The 24306-nt window shown below is 39.7% G+C and overlaps 1 protein-coding gene across 7 annotated transcripts in view; it reads right to left on the bottom strand.

The window, feature by feature from the left end:
- The window catches only part of PTPRZ1 (protein tyrosine phosphatase receptor type Z1), a 387789-nt gene that overhangs the window by 114406 nt on the left and 249077 nt on the right, over positions 1-24306 (bottom strand). For 2 of the 7 annotated variants that reach the window (XM_075345052.1, XM_075345053.1), the window contains exons 12-13: positions 16169-17060; positions 13673-14344 (exon numbers count right to left, since the gene is read on the bottom strand). In XM_075345052.1, coding sequence (XP_075201167.1) covers positions 13673-14344; positions 16169-17060 — 1564 coding nt within the window. Of the gene's footprint in view, positions 1-2316; positions 2332-13672; positions 17061-24306 lie in introns of all 7 variants that reach the window. The other 5 variants (XM_075345055.1, XM_075345056.1, XM_075345051.1 and 2 more) reach the window with 4 other exon arrangements.

Below are 24306 nucleotides of genomic sequence, written 5' to 3'. Positions count from 1 at the left end.
GCTCAAGATTTTTTTTTACCATTTTGCCAATTTTTAGAGAAATTGCTGGTGTTATAATCTAGGAATAAAGATATGTACAGTTTATATATAGCTATAATACACATACAAGCTGAGCATTATCTACTTTTTACTTTACTTCTCTGGCATTGCCCCTGATTTACAGTATGAGTTACAGCCCACATATTCAATTTGGTTATTATTGGAACCAATCCACATTTCTAACACAGTTATTTCTTTCTGCTTCTAATTAAAGTGTCCACTATAAGGATCATACTGGTAATCTGGAAAATATCCAGAACAAGGCTGTATAGATGCTGAACAAGCAGGGGATAATGTGACAGCAGAAATTGGAATGGTTAATTAAGCTGTACAGTTGAAACACAGATCAGTATAGAATAGTTAAAGAAGCACTGATATAGTGGCTCAACTTATTATGTAGATTATATCTCAATATAAACTGTAACCTACTGATGAAGTGTAAACAAATACATTATCACCCACACTATAACTAGTGATGAGCAAGTTCTACCATGCTTCGGTGCCCGGTACTCGTAATGAGCAGTTGGAAGCTCAGATAGGCTTGACTCGAGCACCCGAATATAATGGAAGTCAATGGGGAACTCGAGCATTTCTCCGAAAAAAATTATGGAAAAATGCTTGAGTCCCCAATTGACTTTTATTATACTTGGGTACTCGAGTTGCGCCCAACTCCACGTTACGATTACCAAGAACCCAAGCATGGTAGTGTTCGCTCATCACTAACTATAACCTGTTATGACTTAAAATGATACAATTGGTACAAATGCATCTTCATAATGAGACATTGCATGAATAATCTCTAACCAAAAGAACAGTACATGTGGCATCAGCATAAAGGACAAACACTGTTTAGAACAAGCATGCAAGCATCACAGTTATTAAATATCATATGTGTATATGATATTCATTCATTAGTCCATGCGTCTCATGCTCCTCCACCTTTGTATGTAGACAGAGGTTACACAGAAACCACCACAGAAAATGATTCTGAAATTGACTCGCTTTGGTATGTTTCCATTGCAACACACATAAAGTGTCGCTTGTTTCTGTAAGCTTGTTACGGACATGCACTATTATTATAGGAAATAGGCATACATATAGCCCAGTTGACATTTTTACAGATTTCCCATAACAAAGTTCCATATCCAGTAGTAGGAAGAACCCAGAACTCCAGAAATAAATGTGAGTGGCAATCCAAACAGAATATTAAAACATGACGTGTGACATAATTCGATACAGAACTATGGTACTGGTGATGTGCACATGTGCTTTGCATTTGTCGCTACACAGCAGCAAGTGAATGGGGTCATATTGCCATCCCTAAGGAACTGCAGGGTTCAGAAGCAAAAAGGTTGAGACCAGATGGACTTTTTGGTATGTGCTTTTCACAGTCACTGCATTTTGTGGGTGGCGGTAGGAACCCATTCACTTGCAGGAACCCATTCACTTGCAGTATGCTTGTGATATAGCCGCTGCATATAGTGATCTTTGGCCATACAAACAGTGATATCGGAATTCACTATTTAGACCCAATTATATTTAATTTAAAATAAAAACTTGTCTGAAAATCACACGCTCAGGGTTTACTTAGGGCTTTTGTGGTACAGAGCATCTGCAGTATGCGACCCAACGTCTAAGCACCCACTAATATACCCAGCCTAGGCCTGTGTGCTTAGACGCGGGGTAAATGGGGAAACAGAGAACTAAATCTTTACATGGAGAAAGGCCTTACTACAGGCTACATACAGCTGTCAAGTATACACCATAAGCACGGTGTTTGCACAAACCCTACGGCCATGAGTTTGCATATATCATATCTTCATGGTGGTTACACTGACCAAAAGACACAGCCATATCATCTGTCATCTGTGTCTGGCTCCTATATATCATTGATCATTATATATCGCTTGTAGTAAATATCGGGAAGGGTTTATGGATTTTGTTGCTAATTTGAGTCCTTACCCAGATTCCATATAATAAAATATGATAAAGCAGTTTCTGTATACATATCAAAGCGGTATGACAATCGGGTGTACATCGCAGGCACAGCTTAGACATATAGCATATACAGTACATACCAACATTACATTTCTGATATTACAGTATTATACAATCTGCAGGCCAACAACCACAGCGATGGAGAGGGATGGCGGAGTACGCGCATGCATTTTACTGTGGAGTCTGAAGTCGTACTGGAGACATGCATATGACATCCTAGCATCAAGCATATGATACACAATGGTCCACAGACAAGTACATGTTATAATCATGACGCACCTTGATTAGAAAACTCTTCATGGCATCAGAAATTAGGATGTGGATCATGGGGCATTTATGGGTTAAAAAGAAAGGATATCATAACTGTTCTTATTTTAGAATGTGATCTTTTATATCTTGCATGCAGCTTGCTGTCAAGAGCTGTCCAATGCAGTGTCTATGCAGTGTCTATGCAGAACTATATGTGTCACTATATGCGGCACTACCCATTGCGGGATACTTGTAATTGTTTCTCCTTTTAGAGGCGAAAAATCTACTCTGTAGAAACAAATTATCATGTGATATCATTTCTACACTGTACATTCATCTCTGAAGAAACAAGGTTTGAACTTTCACTGAAATATTTTATTACAGTTTGTTGGGCAGAGAACGCTTTATGTTAGATGTTTATAAACTATAACCTTTTTGTGTTATCAGAATATTACCTATTTAATTTAAATCAGGTTTTTATGTTAAAGGGAATCTGTCACCAGGTTTTTGCGACCTCATCTGAGAGCAGCTTGATGTAGGCAAAGAGATTCTGAATCCAATGATGTATTACTTAGATTACTAGGTGTAGCCGTTCTGACACAATCTGAATTTTCAGCTTTAGTCATGTAGCAGATGACAGAGAGCTGTCCATGCACACACCAGGCTTTCAATAGAGACTGTACATTGACAGTGAGGTGTCAGAAGAAAAGGGCGTGTTGGACTTCTCTGCCAGCTAGACCTAGCAATGATAATCACCAAGTGATAAAGCCATTAGTTTTAGTAAACAATATCATCACACACAGATAAGAGAGGCATACTTGATTTTTGTTTTTTAACCCCTACAGCATGCTGGCTTCAGATTACATGGCAAAAATCTACTAATATATTAATTTAAATGTATTTTTTTACATTTCAACATCTATATTGGCCATTATATAAACAAATGGGGTTGGAGTCAGTCTATTGCTGCTATTGCCCCTGTGATGGCAAGAAAGTAGGAATCTAATATTAGACATAGTGGTCAGGTGTTTTTTTAACATAGGACTGTAAAAAAATGATCAAAACAACTAAAAACATATTTACATAAAAACCTGATTTAAACATCAGGACATTTTCTGATGACACAAACTCTTTAAGTAGGAGATTACAAGATGGTCATCTCCTCACCTAAACTTAAGACTTAGGCGGGCTTTACACACTGCGACATCGCTAGCAATTGCTAGCGATGTCGAGCGTGATAGCACCTGCCCCCGTCGTACATGCGATATCTGGTGCTTGTTGCCGAAGCTAACATTATCGCTACAGCAGCTTCACACGCACATACATGGTCGGCGACGTCTCTGTGACCGCTGAACAATCCCTCCTTCAAATGGGAGGTGCGTTCAGCGTCACAGCGACGTCACCGCGATGTCACTAAGCGGCCGGCCAATAGAAGCGGAGGGGCGGAGATGAGCGGGACATAACATCCAGCCCACCTCCTTCCTTTCGCATTGGCGGTGGACGCAGGTAAGGAGATGTTTGTCGTTCCTGCGGTTTCACACACAGCGATGTGTGGTGCTGCAGGAACGACAAACAACATCGTATCTGCAGCAGTAACGACATTATGGAAATGAACGACGTGACACAGATCAGCGATATTTTACGCTTTTGCGCTCGTTCATCGTCGCACCTAGGATTTACACATTGCGATGTCGCTACCGGCGTCGGATGTGCGTCACTAACGACGTGACCCTGACGATATATCGGTAGCGATTTAGCAACGTGTAAAGCCTGCCTTAGTCCTGAACAGAGGTTTAGGGTAAGATCCCACTTGCGTATAAAGCGGAGGAGTGCAATGTGAGAAAGAAAATTGCTCCTGAAGAACATGATTACACCTCCCCTAATAATCAAGAAGCTAAGAGGCAGGGGAGCGGTGCACTCCTGAAGATGAGCACACCTCCCCTAATAAACAAGAAGCCGTGAGGCAGGCGAGCCGTGCGCTTCTGAAAAAGATGAGCACACCTCCTCTAATAATGAAGAAGCCGAGAGGCAGAGGAGAGGTGCACTCCTGAAGAAGATGAGAACACCTCCCCTAATAATCAAGAAGCTGAGAGGCAGGGGAGTGGTGTGCTCCTGAAGATGATGAGAACACCTCCCCTAATAATCAAGAAGCCGAGAGGCAGGGGAGGTGTGCTCCTGAAGATGAGCACACCCTATTACTGTTTTCTAGTGAAATGGTTATCTGCATCATTCTATTAGAAGCTGGACCATACAAAAAGTCCTCTGTAGGGCTCTATGGGTCTGTTAGCAGTCTGTTATCTCTTCAATTACACTAGAGCAACTAAAAATGTTCAATTATCGTTCTAAATAGTCAATTACCACATTAGATCAAAGTGCAATATTGTGCACTGCCATATCTAATGCAGTCCTAAGGGAACACATATAATTCCACTCAGCCTTATTTTTTAACCACAAGTTATGTCATTTTTTTATGACTTCAGAATCATAAAATTGATGCAATGTTGTGTGACTGATCATGATTATGAAATGTGATAGTTATGCAATTTTTATTTTTTATATTCTGAATTAATACTCAATTCATATCATAAGACTAAATCGTATATCAGACCATATAACTTTGCTGAACACTTATCACATGCAATGAAATCTCATAGGAGATTGCGCTGCAGCACATCGCATGAGATAAGTTTCACTGGAGTCCCAGAAAGCCTGAAGAAATGTAATGTCACGTTCACACATCAGCGGTTATCAGTATTTTCCATCAGCATTTGTAGCCAAAATCAGGAGTGGAACAGCAAATGAGAAACTATCATGGAAACACTCCACCTCCTTCACTCTTCTGACTCACTCCTAGTTTTGGCTTACAAATACTGATGGAAAAAAATGATCAAAATACTACTGTGTGAAAATGACCTAAGGGATTGAAACTCAGTACTACTACATATTAACGTTGTTACTAGTAGGGTACTTTTATATTATTCTTAGAACTACACATGTGTAATGTATTTGGAATAATGTCTGAATAATTGATTTTATATTAAAGGGATTGTCCACTATTCAGACAACCCCCTTCTCAATCTGTATTTGTCTCCCCTTTTAAAATAAAAACACTTACACTCACCTACGGTGCTGGCGCTGTTTTCTTTTGGGACAGTGGAACAGTGTTAGGTCATGGGTTTCCTGCAGCCAATCAGAGGCTGCCTCTCTCTCCACCTTTGGACAAATCGCTTACATCTGGCTGCTCTTTCTTCCTCTGGATATATGTGCTATGTCCGAAGGCGGAGAGAGTAAAGCAGCCGATGATTGGCTGCAGGAAACCCGTGACATAACACTGTCACACTGTCCTGAAAGAGATAGTGCTGACACTGATGGAACAGCGCTGGCACTGGAGGTGAGTGTAGGTGTTATTTTAAAAGGTGGAAACATGGATTGAAAAGGGGTTATCTGAGTAGTGGAGAACCCCTTTAAGGTAAACTGATTTATCATGAGTTAGCTCCAGCTAGTGATACGTGGCCATAAAGAATCTGTATTGACACAATACAACACTGGACTTCCTAGGGTCTTACATTGTGACCTGTGACATACTTCAACTGCGACACAAAAGTCGCATGGTTTCTAATTGTGTTGGAGTTTCAGTCACTACATAAGTACTCAATACACTTGCCATAGGCTTCAATGTGAGTCACATACGACTTGGATGTGACTAATCTGCACCATGACTGATTTACTTACAGCAAAATCACAGCTCAAAAATACTTGCTCTACAGCAAGTCACAGACAAGTGTCTATGGTCATGCCTTGACAGAGAACGGTTCTTCCACGACATCGTTGTGTAGCCCTGGCCTTCAGGGCATAATCACACAAGTGTACATTGATTTAGATTTATGACTTTGCATAGTATATGGACAGGGCTGTTCTAGTGAGAGGTCATTTTCATCCAGATTGAGTGTTCGTATCATATAAAAATCGCAGTATGCACTGGTCTCTTCTGGTTTTCAAATGAATCTCACTCATTTAATGGCTATAGAAAAATCTATGTGCTGCGTACATGGTGTGCTAAGGTAAAACAGCATGATCGCCCCCTTGCTGCTAGCACCAAGAATGACAGCTCTGATGCCAAATTATAATAGTTTTCAATATACTAGGTAATAGAGTATAAATAAATGAAACAGCATTACCATATATATGAACTAGAGTAAAAAAAATCTAAACTGAAGTTATATACAGTTATATACTGTATATATTCATAGCATTTATTCCATTTAGCAGGAGCATCCAACATGTAGCAAAGATTTAAAGAGGATTTCCAGTACTTTTATATTAATGGCCTGTTGTTAGGATAAGTGATCAATATCAGATAGGTGGGGGTCTGTCACCTGGCACCTGTGCTGATCAGCTGTTCTTGGTGCTGGTGGCACCTGGATGTGATCAGTTGAGGAGCCGCACAGCACAGTGACATCAACAGCATGTTGGCCATGACCGAATATTTCACATCCACGACTATTTGAATGAATAGGAATGGATCTGCAGTAGCACTATATACGGTAGAGGATGGCACTGTGCTGAAAAGCTTCTCCAAGTGATTACATTTGTCTGTCATCAAAATAAAACCACTGGGCAACCTGTTTAAGTGAATGATCTTGAAATTTTGCAAGTGCTTATACAAGAATATGAAATAACTAGCTGTAGTACCCAGCGTTGCCCGGAATAGTAACTGTCTCCCTGTCTCTCTCCGAGTCTCTGTCTGTCTCTCTCTCTTTCCCTGTCTGTCTCTGTGTCTCTCTCTCTGTTTCTCTGTCTCTTTCCCTGTCTGTCTCTCTCTTTCCCTGTCTGTCTCTCTCTTTCCCTGTCTGCCTCTCTCTTTCCCTTTCTGTCTCTTTCCCTGTCTGTCTCTTTGTCTGTGTCTGTCTCTTTGTCTGTCTGTGTCTGTCTGTCTCTTTGTCTGTCTGTCTCTTTCTCTGTCTGTCTGTCTCTTTCCCTGTCTGTCTCTCTATCTCTTTCCCTGTCTGTCTCTCTCTCTTTCCCTGTCTGCCTCTCTCTTTCCCTTTCTGTCTCTTTCCCTGTCTGTCTCTTTGTCTGTGTCTGTCTCTTTGTCTGTCTGTGTCTGTCTGTCTCTTTGTCTGTCTGTCTCTTTCCCTGTCTGTCTCTTTCCCTGTCTGTCTCTTTCCCTTTCTGTCTCTTTCCCTTTCTGTCTCTTTCCCTTTCTGTCTCTTCCCTTTTCTGTTTCTTTCCCTGTCTGTCTCTTTGTCCGTCTCTGTCTCTCTCTTTCCCTAGCTGCATTGTGAAATGCCAACATTCTTCTGAAGTTTTGGCTGCATTGTGGATCCCAGCTCCATTGACTAATCCTTTCTAGTGATAGACGAGGGTGCACGCTACAGCTCGTTACTCGATCGAGCCTCGAGCATCTAAGTTTGAAAATGTTTGAGTTTCCCATTGACTTCCATTATACTCTATACTAAAGTCGCATCAGAGCAACTGCATCCATAATCGAGTAACAAGCAGTGGCGAGCACACTCACTCATCACTAATCATTTTAGCTCGTCCAATTAGTATTTAGTATTATCCCTTATAATCTTCCTATTATTTTGTATAGATGTGCGTAATGCAGAAACGGATATGTAAAATTTACTTTAGGTAACATGTAACGTGGAGTATCCTTTTTGTATACTGTTATGTATTGTGCTCCATATAGAGTGGATGGTTGTGTTACAAATTCCTGATGGGACACTGCCTTCTAGTGGTGACATAGCTGTATTTCAGAAATTAAGAAGTATTTACACTTTATTTTAAGTCATTTTAGTTAATAAAAGATTATAAAATAATAATAGCGGGAGTGTAAACATTTGTATATAGTGTTAATGTAACTCTATATACATTACTCTGTGTATCCACACATTATACATTCACCAAGCCTATTTACTAATTGCATTTTACATCTTTAATGATAATTGGTGAAAGTTATTTTAAAGGCATTTAACAAAAATATGGGTAGGGGATTTTACTTTCGTGGTGTAATCATACACAGGTCTCTGACTCGTGAAGTAAACACTGAAATAAGGATATTTTTGGGAGGAGCTGATATCTCTTCTTTAGTAAATCTTTGTATTCTGAATGAAATAACATCTCTGTATCGTGTTATGCACATCTGCATTATGCGGTTATTCTTTATCCTCCTATATCTGTATAACAGTGACAATCGAGTGTCACCATTCCCTTTGAGAGCAGTTCCCTTCACAATCTGACATTGCCAGCACTGACTGGACAGTGTCAGAGACAGCAGTATACTGCTATGGCAGCAGACCATGCAGCCACTATGAGGCCTGTGAATCATGGGGCCCGGTGACAGTGCTGGAAATGGGTCCCCCGACTGGTATCGGACTTTCAATTGTATTGGCATCACGGATGCCGATACAGTGGAAAGTGATGATGAAAGATTGACCAGTTTGCTCCCTCCTTATCATTCTCTCTCGGTGTCTGAGACCTGATGTCTCAGCGTAGTGGGTCCGGTGACATTACTACAGAACACTCGGTATGCTGAGATGTGCAGAGCTGCAGAGCACTGGGGGACCAAAGACAAGTGAGTAATTTTTTTTTTTTTTTTAAATCAATTATAACATTGTGAGGCCCATTATACTGTTTGGAAGGCTATGGGGACCGCATTATACTACATGAAAGGCAATGTGGGAGGATTATACTATATGAAAAGCAATATGGGGCAGCATACTATATGGAAAGCAATATGGGGCCCATTATGCTATTTGGAAGGCAATGTGGGGCTTATTATACTATATGAAGAACTATGTGAGGTCCATTAAACTGTATGGAGGCCCATGTATGGTGCATTATACTATATGGAGGACAATGTGTGGCCCGCTATTCTGTATGGCATCACTATGCAGGGCTTATTATACTGTATGGAGTACTATGCGGGCCCATTATTCTGCATGGAGGACTATGCAAGCCCATTGTACTGCATGGAGGACTTTGTGAGGCCCATTATACTATAAGGAGGGTAATGTGGATCTCATTATATCATATGGAGGACTATGCGGGGCGTATAATACTGTATAGAGAACTATGCGGGCACATTAGACTATATGGAGGGCTATGCGGGGCCCATTATTCTGTATGGAGGACATGTGGGCTCATTACAGTATATGGAGTGCTATGCAGGGTTCATTATACTGTATGGTGAACTATGTGGGCCTATTACACTATATTGAGGGCTATGTTGGCACATTATAATATTTGGAACGCTATGTGGGGGCCAGTATACTGTTTGGAGGGCTAAAGGGGACCAATATACAGTGTAGAGGGTTGTATTGGGGCCATGATACTGTCTGGAGGGGAATGGAGGCCATTCTACTGGTTGGATGCCCATTCTAACGTATGGAGGGCTGTGTGGAGGTCACAGTGGGGGCATCATACTGTGTTGGGGTCACAGTAATTTGCCAGGGGGCTTACAGTAGGGTCACCATACTGAGTGTGTGGAGGAGTTCACTGTGGGGGTATCATACTGTGCTTGAGGGGGCTCTTTTATAGGCATCATACTCTATAGAGGCAATTAAAGGGGAATCTGGCAGCTTCAATAGGAGTAAAATTACCTTGCAAAGGCTGAAAAGTTGTGACACATGCACTTCTGTAACCCTGCTGCATTATATTGCATGGAGGACTATGCGGGGGGCATTATAATGCATGGAGGACTATGCAGGGAGCATTATAATGCATGGAGGACTATGCAGGGGGGCATTATAATGCATGGAGGACTATGTGGGGGCATTATAATGCATGGAGGACTATGCGGGGGGCATTATAATGCATGGAGGACTATGCGGGGGTATTATACAATATGGAGGGCTAGTGGGGGCCATTATACAATGTTGAGGCCATTGTACTTTATGTAGGCACATTATACTGTATGTAGGGTTCTTTATACAGTGTGGACAGGTATGGGGGGGTCACAGTGGGGGATCATACTGTGTTGGAGTAGTTGAAGGGGTGTACAGTAGGGTCATCATACTTTGCATGTGGAGGGTACTGTGGAGGAATTCACTGTAAGGGTATTGTGCAGTGTTTGTGAGACACTTTTTTGGCATCATTACATTCTGGGTGCAATGAAAGGGAAATCTAGGGTCTCAATAGGAGGAAAATTAGTTTGTAAGGCCTTCAGATTTGTGTGATATGCTCTCGATGATATATATTTTATTTTTTATTTTTTTATTTTTTTTTTGGGGGGGGCAATTAGAAATTCTGCTATCGGGCACCATGATTTCTATGTACGCCCCTATCTAACACGTCAGTTTTGTTATACATTTCTAGGTGGAAGACCTGATTGAATCTGAAATTACATAAAAAATAAGGACAATAAGCTTGCAGGGGTAGGTCTGATAACATATGTGTTTAAAAATATACCTCTTTCCTTAGTAGGTCTACCAGAGGAAAGAAACAAAATTAGCACTGTAACAATAGACTTGTGAGAAAATTGCAATGGTAAAAAAAATGCTTCCATGGTATCAGGCAAGTTTCTAAAATCTAGAGGAAAATAATAAAGCTCACATAGTGGTCACTTTTTGATACCTAACTTAACGAAAACACAATCGGATTAGAGTACATATAGATTAATGAAGAATGTGATAAGAAATCTTCCTTCCTTCTGCCAGATCTGGGATTACAGTTATCATCAGTCCTATTGTCTATGATGCCCAGTAAAAACTAAAACTAGGTCTCTACAGTAGTGAATTTAAAAGAGATGTGCAAAGTGATAGATAAGGAATATTTGCTTACCTACAGTAAAGGGAATAGAAGGAAGGGAAAACCAGCTGACCACATGTATGTAGTCCAGTATGCAACGAACAACTCTCTGACTAGAGTGGAGCAATATATTTTTTTTTCTGGTAGAAAAATTATTAAAACATGAATTTTATTCCATCATTAAAATAAATGAGCACCATACAAACTATGACGTGGCGGTACAGTAAGCACATGGCCATGCGTTTCGAACTGAATCCAGCTTAAGAATGAATGCTGGATTGCATTTAAAACGCGTTGCCTTTTGCTTCCTGTACTGCCACTTCATAGTTGGTATGGTGCTCATTTCTTTTAATGATGGAATAACATTTATTTTTTAATAAGTTTTCTACCAGAATCTGGAACCCTTGTTTTCCTTCATTTTTGCTTCCCTACCACTAATGGGTTTATATTACTATCTTCATGAATTGGTATAGTCTGTAAGTGCATGTAAATACTATTTTACTTGTAAATACAAGAAATTTTGACATTAACTGCCTGTTAACAGTTTTAGTTGTTCTTGAGATATTAAAGGGAACCTGTCACCGGATGTTTATAATACTTACCTAACGGTCAGTGCGGAACAGACTGGTCAGATGAGCGTCTCCATCTTCATCCTCCTTCGGAACCTATGTGTGGATGATGCATTCTACGTCATCTACACTAGCCGACAGTGAGGTCCTGCGCAGGTGCACTACAATACTTTAATCTGTCCTACTCAGGGCAGATCAAAGTGCCCCTGCGCAGGATCTCTCTGTCGGCTAGTGTAGATGGCGTAGAACGTGTCATCCACACTAGCCTCAGAAGGAGGATGAAGATGGCTGAAAGAGGAGGCGCGGGACCCGGAGAACGGAGACGCCCATCCGACCAGTCTGCTCCGCACTGACTGTTAGGTAAGTATTATGAACATCTTGTGTCAGGTTCCCCTTAACACTTTTGTCTGTAGCTCATTGTCTTGGAGACCAACTACTGCTGGCTGTTGCCGGACAGTAAAATATATGCAGTACTTATAAGATCTTTTTTTATTTAATTTGAAAGCACCATTTTGAAGCAGGCAAAGATCACTGTAGTGTGCTGTTACCTTCTAATTCTAGCCAGTTTTAGTTCAGTGCTTACAACTGAGACAACAATGGTAGTCGGTCTTCTAGGCAATAAGATTTAAACAAAAGATAAGTGTTAATATGTCAAGAACGCCTACAAATTTTAACAACCAGTAAATTACAACATTGATTATATTTACAAGCACTGTCTAACAATATCTATTTATGAAAATAGGAATAGCTATTTAGGTGAATATGGTTATAGCTGTCGTCTTACGGCTTGTGTAGAGATGACTGTATTTTCGGTCTGAATGCTATCCGGCAAAAAAATCGGGTTGCATACAGACCAATGTTATTCAGATGTCTGTCTTTTCCTCCGACCACGTGGTCCAAGGAAAACAATCTCAGCATGCACAATTTGTCTCCAAGAATCAGAGGGCACTCAGCCTGTGGGTCTGTGAAAATATCAGACCACACTTGTATGACATGAGTGCTGTTCGATTATCACGGATTGACATAATGAAGAAGATGGAGAAACTTTTTTTTATTCTCCACCTCTGAGAAAAAGTTTCCACTGTGATCAGACTCTGATCAAAGTCTCATCAGAGTCTGATTAGCATAACCAGACTATTTTTCTCAAATGGAGAAATGTGAACCCAGCCTTAGGATATTTTGTATACATACTTCAGAAGTCATATATTCTTGCCAATACCAAGTCTCTATTTTTGCTGTCAAGTTTGATTGCTTTGGAATAAAAAAGCTAATACATTGCCAGATGCTCTCCAAGTGGTTGGATGACACCTTTAAAATGTTCTATAGTTCTGTGTATTAGAGAAAGGAGAGCAATTTTAGGTGTAAAAAAACACTCATGCCTCCTATGACAATGCTGAGTTTTGCCCGTAATTACCCATTTTCTTTTTGGTACATAATCCACAGTTAGAGGGAACAAACCATCTTTTTTTGTAAACCTTGTTGCAGAGAAACCATTATTTGTTCAGTACATGCTGCATGCATTCATTCATATGTAACAATTGGTTGCATGGTTGTTACATTAGTTAACGCATTTATTTGATTAGGTTCCAAAAGCAAAGGAAAGCAAAGCAAGAGAACACACAAAAAGTAGCAGAGGCTAGTGCACCCATAACCAAATGATTAAAAGAAGCGCAAGCTATGTTAGGAATCATCATAGTGGCTCAAGTTTAATATTACTGTTTATTTTAAGACATCAGTTACATTTCAAAAAGTACTAACTAACTCAAAACAATACTGTATCTAAAATCCTGCAGTCTTCCCGAAATGATAGGCAAACTTACCATGGACATGTCTACACTGCCGGCTTGAAAAAACTGTTACCTTTCAGTTAACTGACTGATTCTATAAACTTGGCAACATGAAATCTGCCACGTATCCCTTCCACACACTAAATTTTCTAATCTCAATAACACTATTTTCATACTACATAATAGATCAGAATATTGCCGGTGTTTCACGAAACATAGAATAATAATTTCATATCGTAAGAGGCAATATTGCATCCAGCTGTATGCTCCACCACTAACCTGCCTCAGAATCGTTGGCTACTGTTGAACGATCAATACTTATAGATGGTGGTGATGTCATTTCTGATCCAGGAGTTAAATCTGCTTTACCTGGTTCAACTGCAACCTCAAAGTCTTTGTCTCTGTCATTAAGATCTGAAAAATTAAAATCTGTAGAAGTCTCGTTATCACTAAGACTATCTGAGGTACTTTGACCAGAGCCGCTTTCTTCATCGCTAGTCAGAACTGCCCAAGAACTTGACTCAGATGTATTTTCCGAGGCAACATTATCAGTCTGAATATGCGTTTCCAGAACAGCTGGGTCACTGTGCATCTTCAGGTCAACACTTGGAGGTGTTGAATGGCTTGTTTCTTCCATGTAATGGCTTGTTGGGTTGTCGAATGCAGTTGTAGATAATGTACTTCCTTCTTCAGGCTGTTCAGTGGCTTGAGTTGTACTTGTATGACTCTTCTCCATCCCGTCGTACACAAAACTACTAATATCAGCTACCGCATTCTCTTGGGGTTCTGTAAGTGGTGTGGAATCTGTTCTAGCTACAAGATAGCCATCATCCACTACAGAAGAGCCCATTTTGGTATTAGTGCTGACAGTAGATAACACATCTGTTGTAGATTGAGATGTAGCTGTTAACATTGATAATGTGCTAGGACTCTCACTGTTTGGAGAATCAGCTGTAACAGAAACATACACATTTGGTAAAATAACAGGATGATGAACAGACTCTTTAGCTTTTCTTTCAAGAGCAGAGGTGGATAACACACTGCCTTTTGCATACTGTGATGACACAACATGCGCAGGGTAAGCATATGGTGGTGTATGGACATACAAGGCAGTGTCTTGCGGTAACATACTAGAAGGCAACAATGGAGCAGAAATTGTCTGTGACATTGCAGAGTCATAGACAGGTACAATATTAAACGGCTTAACAGTTATCTCTTTACCATCTGACTGTGATACATTTACAGCAGAATTTACATTAGAGAACAAATGAGGTGTAACAACATTCTCATGCAAGACGGACATAGTTTGCTGGGAATATGAAGGCTGATCTGAGCTTGGAGACAAGGAATTACCAACAGGAGGAACATATGTAGAATGCGACAAAGACTCAGCAGCAGCACCGACAGAAGGTAGCAGCACAGAGCCAGTGTTAGAGTCAAGGTGATAGGAACTGGATGTTTCATTCAACTCTCCAACACTGGGTACAGCTGAAGCAATGCTAGTATTAGGCAACTGCGAAACAGTCTGCATCATCGCTTCGTTAATGGCTTTTTCTGGTATCTCATAAAAGACATCCTGAGTTGGCAAAAGTAGCATATCAGTAAAAGCAGAGACAGTTTTTGAGGCTGCAGCAAGCGGAGCTTTAAGCAATATATCACCAGAGGTTGTGGATACAGCATTCAATGCCTGAACAGGTAGCAGATTTTCTGACATTGGGTTAATGTCAGCATCAAAATTACTAGTAGTGGGTAGAGACACTGGATTGATTGCAGGTGAAAATTTAGTTTCCCTTATTACATCAGATGAAGAAATACCTGCCATCACTTGATGTTCTTTATGTAAAGCTACTTCACCATAAGTAGAGGTAGACTGTGGTCCAGTGTCAAAGTCATCTATTGTGGGACCTACAGTAATTGGCTGGCTTTGATTTCGCTCAAGTATGGTGTATTTTACTGGAGCTACTGTAGAAGTTGAAGACTTATTAAGACTTTTCAAATCATCTATCCCATTCAGAAAATACCCACTACCAGAAAATGTGTCTGAATTATCCCCTTCACTAAAAATGGTGTGTGTAGGCTGGAGTAAAATATCCCTTTGTGATATTACAGTACTTGGATTAAGCAGTAGTTCTCTGCTAGGCATTGTAGTTAAGGTACCCTGGTGAAATACGCCAACAGAATCATGCACAGAGGCTGATGAGTCAGAGGAGACAGCAAAGGGTTCTGTGGAAGCCAAATTATTAGAAAAAGGATAGGCAAATTCAGACACCGTGGAAAGTACATGCATCTTTAAATCAGTGCTTGAAGGTTCAAGTCGAGAACTCAATTGAATATTATTAAAGGTGTCACCCTCATGGCCATGTGTTAGCATCTCAGAAGCAGCATGAGCAGTCTGATGTGGTTTTACATCAGAAGAATGTGTTTGGCTTGGCTGACCTAATGCATTGGTTTCAGGCAAGGCCAAAAAAACATGCAAAGAAAGGGTGTCAGTTGCAACAGTCTGCGTGACTTGTGAGAACATTTCTGAATCTGCATGATGGCGAAACACTTCTCTACTGGAGGAAGTGGAGGAAAGTGTAAGCAAAGGAACGCCATCATAGGAAGACAGGGAAGGTTCAAATGACACATCAACATTGGGAAATACAGGTGTGGCATGCAGGATCTGACCAACATCTGAAGTAGCAGGGGTAGCTTTCAGGAACTGCGTGGCAGACAACAAAGGAGTAACTAGAGGAAAAGCTTCACTAGCGTATGAGGGTTGAAGAGGTATCTCACCATTTGATACTGGTTGAGTTGTCTGAGAGAGTACCTCAGTCGCAGAAGAAGTGGAGCCATGTTGTTCAAGGCTTGGAGAGACAGACTGAAATGATTCCTGAGGAGAAAAAGATGTTGAAGTGTAGGGCTTCTCCAAATCAGAAAGCAAAGTTGATGGTGGCAGCCCTGCACTGCCAGAAGATGAAGACGAAATAACTTCAGTATTGACCACACGCCTCATCTCTTCTGTAAGAACATTAGGTTGAGAAGTAGTATTCAATGCACTGAGCGTCTCATCGACTGCTTGGTTTATAAATTCATTATCAGTGTCAGGGGATATATCTTCATTAGTACTTGATTGAGGAGATTGTGATAAAATGTTATCTCCCTGAGTGGGTTTTAGTGCAGTGACCATTGATGTAAAGATGGCTGTTGTATTGAAGGAGGTGTCATCATCACTGGAACTAGATTTTTCAGTCGGCATCATGATCATCCTCTTCCAACTAGGGGTGGTCACAGGAAGTTCATTAATAGCATTGGTGTGACTCTCATTTTCAGAAGGTGATTTGGTGCTGTCGGAGACATTTAGTACCCATAATTCAACCTTACTTTTAAGCTCGTTTGTTTTATGGACTTCTTCAGCTTGTATGGAGGGTTTCACCTTATTTGCATCAAGAGAGGTAACAGATGGCTTCACTGAAGGCTGCAGGGTAGGATATAACAAATTCTTAAGTCGATCAGACTGCCTGTGTAATTGGTCCTTCCATGTTTCTGGTGTTGGTTCGTAAGGCTGAGAACTCAACTCTTCTGTGTACTGAGCAGTTGTTGCTTGAGCTTCTTGTCCATGTATTTGGTTTTTAGTGTTTACAGTGCTTAATGGTATTGGAAACATATTTCCATCTTCTTCACTTTCCTGTAGAAAATAGAAGCAACTGCTCAAAAGTGATGTTTATTTGATAAAGAATGCAATTACTTTTTATAAAACCTCACTTGTAGCACTATTTGGTTTTGAACTGAAATAAAAACCAGTCCATACTGGGTTGGTATGAATACCTACAATTATAAGCAAGATACAAGTCAGTTACTATTAGTAATCTAACTAGAGCTAGAGCTATATATATTTTCCTAATAATGGATCTTGGTTTATATAACACATACACCATATAGCTATGTACCTTTGGAGAAAACATCACACCTATCACAAAAGTACATAACATTCCCTAATTATTGAACTACTTTATTCAGTCATAGAGTAGTCTAAAAACAATAAGAACAGGGAAGATACAATTTTTCATACAGGCAACACACTAAAGGGGTTGGATGGGTATTAGATTTATATATGAGAGATATGTGCAAAAACGCAAGATTAATAATACAGTTATATAGATTTATCATAAGAGCAAAAGTAGAACAATGAGCTGACAACCCAGTCTCATAAATGTGATAGTGAATATATGTAATAATCAAATGTATAACGTTGATATAGATATGTATAAATAAATATATGGAAAGTTATACATGTTTTATTGGGATATTATGTGATATACTGACACTAAGTAGCAAGTAGTTGTGAAGTGTTGGGGAAAAGATATGAGGTTTTCTAATTAATTTAAGAGATTTTCATACAAGATTTCCCTGTGTTTGTCTCTCACTTCCAATGAATTCTGATCAGTTTCCCTGTACTTGCTGAAGAAAAGCATCCCCACAGCATGATGCTGTCACCACCATGTTTGACGGTGGCAATGGTGTTTTCAGGATAATGTGCAGTGTTATTTTTTCCACCACACATAGCATTTTGCATTTAACCCAAAAAGTTCTACTTTGGTTACATCTGACCAGAGCACCTTTTTTTGACATGCTAGCTGTGTCCACAAGACTTCTTATGGAATGCTTTCACAAAGGGCTTTCTTCTTGCCATTTTTCTAGAAATGCCAGATTTGTGGCTTATATAACAAATAGTTGTCATGTGGACAGATTCTCCCTCCCGAACTTTGGATCTCTGCAGCTAATACTTGGACCTCTTAACTGCTTCTCTAATTACTAAAAAAAAGTTTGTTTAAAAGAACTGAGAGTCCTCAGTAGTTGATAGCTTTTAATGGCTAACTGAAAAGATGGTAATAATAGCAAGCTTTCGGGACTACTCAGGTCTCTTCATCAGGCATGGTATAACACAAAATCTGAAGAGTCACATATTTATACACAACAGGACATAGAATAGTGAGTAGTCTTGAAAGCTTGCTATTATTACCATCTTTTCAGTTAGCCATTAAAATGTATCAACCACTGAGGACTCTCAGTTCTTTTAAACAAACTTTTTTTTATCTCTACTGGCTAACACAGTACAAAGATATATTTTACCTGTCTCTCATTACTGTTCTTCTTGCTTGGGATGTCAGGTTAGGTGGGTGACAATGTCTTGTTAAGTTTGCTGTTGTGCCACACGCTTTCGATTTTTGAATAATGAATTGAACAGTTCTTCATGAGATGTTCAGAGCTTGGGCTATTTTTTATAACCTATCCCTGGATTACTCTTTTTCACAACTTTATCCCTGACCTGTCTGGTGTATTCCTTAGTTTATATGATGCTATTTGATCCCTAATGTTCTCGAGCAAACCTTTGAGGGTTTTAAAGAACAGCTCTAGTTATACTGAGAATAAATGACACAAAGGTGGACTCAAGTTAGTAATTAGGTGACTTCAGGATTTTTTTTTTTTTGTGACTTCAGGATTTTATTTAGTGGTATGGGAGTACAAGGTCTGCTGAATACAAGTGCACGTCACAAGTTTCAGATTTATATTTTTTAAATATCTAGAAAACTATGCATCATTTCCTTTACACTTCACAAATACTTTGTACTTAATGTTGGTATAGCACATAAAATTTCAATAAAATACATTTGAGTTTATGGGTGTAATTTGAAAAAAGATGGAAAAGTACATAGCGTACGAATACTTTTTCAAGACACTGTAGGGTGGTAACTTATAGTGACTGAAAAATGAGTAAATGTAAAAATGACTTGAATTTGACCAAACTCATTTCAATATATATTCATTTTTCACAGTCACTACCATTTACCATATGATAACATAATGTAAATCATGTGTATATACAGTGGGTACAGAAAGTATTCAGACCCATTTAAATTTTTCACTCTTTGTTTCATTGCAGCCATTTGGTAAATTCAAAAAAGTTCATTTTTTTTCTCATTAATGTACACTCTGCACCCCATCTTGACAGAAGAAAAACAGAAATGTAGACATTTTTGCAAATTTATTAAACAAGAAATACTGAAATATCACATGGTCATAAGTATTCAGACCCTTTACTCAGACACTCATATTTAAGTCACATGCTGTCCATTTCCTTGTGATCCTCCTTGAGATGGTTCTACTCCTTCATTGGGGTCCAGCAGTGTTTAATTATACTGATAGAATTTGATTTGGAAAGGCACACACCTGTCTATATAAGTGCATGTCAGACCAAATGAGAATCATGAGGTCAAAGGAACTGCCCAAGGAGCTCAGAGAGAGAATTGTTGCAAGGCACAGATTTGGCCAAGGTTAGAAAAGCCTTCTGCAGTACTCAAGGTTCCTAAGAGCACAGTGGCCTCCATAATCCTAAAATGGAAGAAGATTGGGACCACCAGAACTCTCCCTAGACCTGGCCATCCAGCCAAATTAAGCAATTGTGGGAGACAGGTACAGAAGGACCCCAAGATCACTGTGGCTGAGCTCCAGAGATGCAGTAGGGAGATGGGAGAAAGTTCCACAAAGTGAACTATCACTACAGCACTCCACTAGTCGGGCCTTTATGGCAGAGTGGCCCGACGGACACCTCTCCTCAGTGGAAGACATATGAAAGCTCCATCCAACATGACGGGTCTGGAGAGGATCAGCAAAGAAGAATGGCAGAGGTTCCCCAAATCCAGGTGTGAAAAACGTGTTGCATCATTCCCAAGAATACTCATGGCTGTACTAGCTCAAAAGGGTGCTTCTACTCAATACTAAGCAAAGGGTCTAAATACTAATGACCATGTGATATTTCAGTTTTTCTTGTTTAATAAATTTGCAAAAAAAAAAAAATCTACATTTCTGTTTTTTTTCCTGTCAAGACGGGGTGCAGAGTGTACATTGATGAGAAAGAAAAAAAATTATGAATTTACCAAATGGCTGCAATGAAACAAAAGGGGGCTTTACAAGCTATGATATCGTTAATGTTTTATCGTCGGGATCACGTTGTTAGTGACGCACATCCGGCGTAATTAATGATATCGCAGCGTGTGATACTTACCAGCGACCTTAAGCAACCTCAAAAATGGTGAAAATCGTTCACCATGGAGAGGTCGTCCCAAAACCAAAAATCGGTAATGGTTGATTATCGATGTGGTTCGTTGCTCCTGCGGCAGCACAAATCGCTGTGTGTGACACCGCAGGAGCGAGGAACGTCTCCTTACCTGCCGCCGGCCGCAATGCGGAAGGAAGGAGGTGGGCGGGATGTTACGTCCCGCTCATCTCCGCCCCTCCGCTTTGATTGGCTGGCCACTTAGTGACATCGCGGTGACGTCGCTGTGATGCCAAACGTCCTTCCCCCTTGAGGGAGGGATTGTTCATCAGTCACAGCGACGACGACGACCAGGTAAGTGTGTGTGACGCTGCCGTAGCGATAATGTTCGCTGAGGCAGCGATCACACAATATCGCATGCACAACGGGGGCGGGTGTTTTTGCGTACGATATCGCTAACAATTGCTAGCAATATCGTAGCGTGTAAAGCCCTCTCAAGAGTGAAAAATGTAAAGGGGTCTGAACACTTTCTGTACCCACTGTATACCGTACAGTTGAAACCAGGCATTTACATACATTATATAAAAGTATTTCTCACTATCTGACAGGAAATCAGAATAAACCTTTCCCGTTTTAGGTCGATTAGATTACCAAAATTATTTATATTTGCTAAATGCCAGAATAATGAGAGAGAGAATGTTTTAAGTCAAACGTTTACATATATTTCATTAGTATTTGGTACCATTGCCCTTAAACTGTATGACTTGTCATTTGAATTACTGAAAGATAGATTATTGCTGAGACAGGTAGAGGTGTAATTGCGGTAGTTGAATACTTATTGGACAACCTATAAGTATTAGGAGGAGAGTGGGGGGAGCTGGGCTCTCATGCGTGTGAGACTGTTGATCAGTTATGGGGGGGAGAGGGAGGGAGTGATGTCATGTTTTGATATAAATGACTGAATACGTCTTGCAATATATAAAGTTTTGTAAATTATAAAAACATAATAAAAAGTTATATGATTTAAGAAAAAAAAAAATTTTGGACATCCTTCCACAAGCTTCTCACAACAGTTGGTAGGAATTTGGGCCTATTCCTCCTGACAGCACTGGTGTACCTGAGCCATGTTTGTAGGTCGCCTTGCTCGCACCTGCCATTTCAGCTTTGCCCATAAATTTTCAATATGATTGAGATTAGGGTTTTATGATGGCCACTCCAAAACATTGATTTTGTTATCCTTAAGCCACTTTGTAACCAGTTTGGCAGTATGTTTTGGGTGACTGTCAATTTAGAAGACCCATTTCCGCCCAAGCTTTAAGTTACGGGCTGATCTCTTGAGATGTTGCTACAGTATTGCCACTTAATCTTCTTTCTTCATGATTCCATCTATTTTGTGAAGTGCACCAGTTCCTCCTGCAGCAAACAACCCCACAGCATGATGCTGCCTCCCCCATGTTTCAAAGTTGGGATGGTGATCTTAGGCTTCAAAGCTTTTCATTTTTCCTTTAAACATAGCAATGGTCATTATGGCCAAACAGTTCAATTTGAGTTTTGTCAGACCACAGGACTTGTCTCCAAAAATTAAGGCCTTTGTTCATGTGTGCATTTACAAACATTAATCTGGCTTTTTTCTTTTTTCTTTTGGAGTAATGGCTTCTTCCTGGCAGAGTGGCCTTTCAGTCCATGTTGATAAAGTACTCGTTTCACTGTGGATAATGACACAATCTTACCAGCTTTCACCAGCATCTTCACAAGGTCTTTTGCTTTTGTACTTGGATTGATATGCACATGTCTGACCAAAGCATGTTCATATCTGGTACACAGAACCTGTCTCCTTCCTGAGTGGTATGATGGCTGAACATTACCATCTTTTTTGTACTTGCCTATAACTGTTTGTACCTTCAGGTATCTGGAAATTGCACCCAAGGATGAACCAGACTTGAAAAAGTCTAATTCTATTCCTGAGATCTTGGCTGATTTATTTTGACTTTCCCATGATGCTACACAAAAAAGTCTGTTTCAAATGTGCATTGAAATACATCTACAATTGTGTCTCTAATTAACTCAGATGATGGCAATAAATCAGAAGCTTCCAAAGATATGACATCACCATATCCGCTGTCCCATATTGTTTAAAGGCATAGAACTCTTTGCAGAAAGTAATACAAATGCCTTAAATCATTCTCTCTCTCATTATTCTGGCATTTGGTAAATGTAAATAATTTTAGTTCCTAATTCACCTAAAACGGAAAACGTTTATTCTGATTTCATGTCAGATAGTGAGAAAAACATGCATCTTCTTAGATAGTGTATGTTATCTTCAAATCACCCATCATTTGCCCCATTAAAAATATACACATTTGGTATCATTGCGTTCAGAAATGCCTACTTTATCAAAATATAATATCAATTAATCTGATCGGTACATGACGTGGCAAGAAAAAAAATTCCAAAAGCCAAAATTAAGTTTTTTGGTTGCTGCAAAAAAATGTTAAAAAATGTTTGCAGGACAAGAAAATATCCCGCAAAAAAAATGAGCCCTCATATGGCAAGATTGACAGAAAAATAAAAAAGTTATGGCTTTCGGAAGAAGGGGAGAAAAAAACTAAAACAAAAAATGGAAAATCGCCCAGGGGTTAAGGGGTTAAGGGCAATGCTAGCAAATACTAATGAAATGAATGTAGAAATTAATAACAATAACATTCTCTCTCTCTCATTATTCTGGCATTTGGCAAATATAAATAATTTTGGTTCCTACTTGATCTAAAATGGGAAAGGTTTATTCTGATTTCATGCCAGATAGTGAGAAAAACATGCAGATGTATCTTTTTTAGATAGTGTATGTAAACTGCTGGTTTCAACTATACCTCTATACACTATATACAGTGCCTGATGGTATACAAGAAATACTTGGCACTACTATCTCTATCTATGACCATATCAGCATCAATTAGAATAGTCGCGTCAATAGGCTCATTTTGATTAAATGGTGGTGTTCAGTATCCAAAGTCCACATGTAAGTGAAGATTAAAAAAAAGATAGATGAATAAGCAAAGCACTTACAGGCAGGCCTGAATTTGTCACTAGGCCTTGGAAGTCCGGTTTGCAGAGGTTGGTGCCAGAATAAAGAGTAAAATAAAATATTTTTTTTACATCTCCCCTCCGCCTCACCACGTAATAAAACTGGCATCTTTGCAGTAGGAAGGGAGTGCTGCATTCATCTGTATTTGCATTTTTGTTTAGAAGATACAGGAGCTGGGAGCAGGTGACTGCTCATTGAGTTGAAGATTCAGGGGAACATTTACTATTGATTTTATCAGCAGGGGAGACTATGTTAAAAAAGGGCTCATTATGAAGAGTGGGCAGCATGGGTGGGACAGGGAAAACACAGGGACATGGCTGGGGACAGATCAGAGAAGAGAAAAATATGCAGAGATGAGCTCTAGTTGTGAAAAGTGATCATAGGGTTAAGACCAGTTAAAGAAGAAAGGAATAAGAACAACTCCAATCAAAGAACACGTCATCCATAATGGACTTGGATCTAAGAGTGCATTTATACTGGAGATTCACAGCCTTTAAAGGAGCACTGACCAGCTATATAAAGCCAATCTCTTCCCGATTGCCCTGGTGTGGTGGCAATCAGGATAATAAGGTGTTAATCTCAGCTCACAGCTGCCACTAAGCCCTAGATTATTAAGGGAGGCATCTATGAGAACCCTCCATTACTAATCTGTAAGTGAAAGTAAATAAACACAAACACACAAAAAATCCTTTATTTGGAATAAAAGATAAAAAACCCACCCATTTTTACCACTTTATTAACTCTAAAAACACCCGTGAAGGTTCGATGTAATCCACACGAGGTCCCATGATGATT

The sequence above is a fragment of the Anomaloglossus baeobatrachus genome, chromosome 4 (genome assembly GCF_048569485.1).
Source record: "Anomaloglossus baeobatrachus isolate aAnoBae1 chromosome 4, aAnoBae1.hap1, whole genome shotgun sequence".
Classification (NCBI taxonomy): domain Eukaryota; kingdom Metazoa; phylum Chordata; class Amphibia; order Anura; family Aromobatidae; genus Anomaloglossus; species Anomaloglossus baeobatrachus.
Note: the sequence above shows the minus strand (reverse complement) of the source record. Positions and strands in the feature narration are given on the sequence as shown.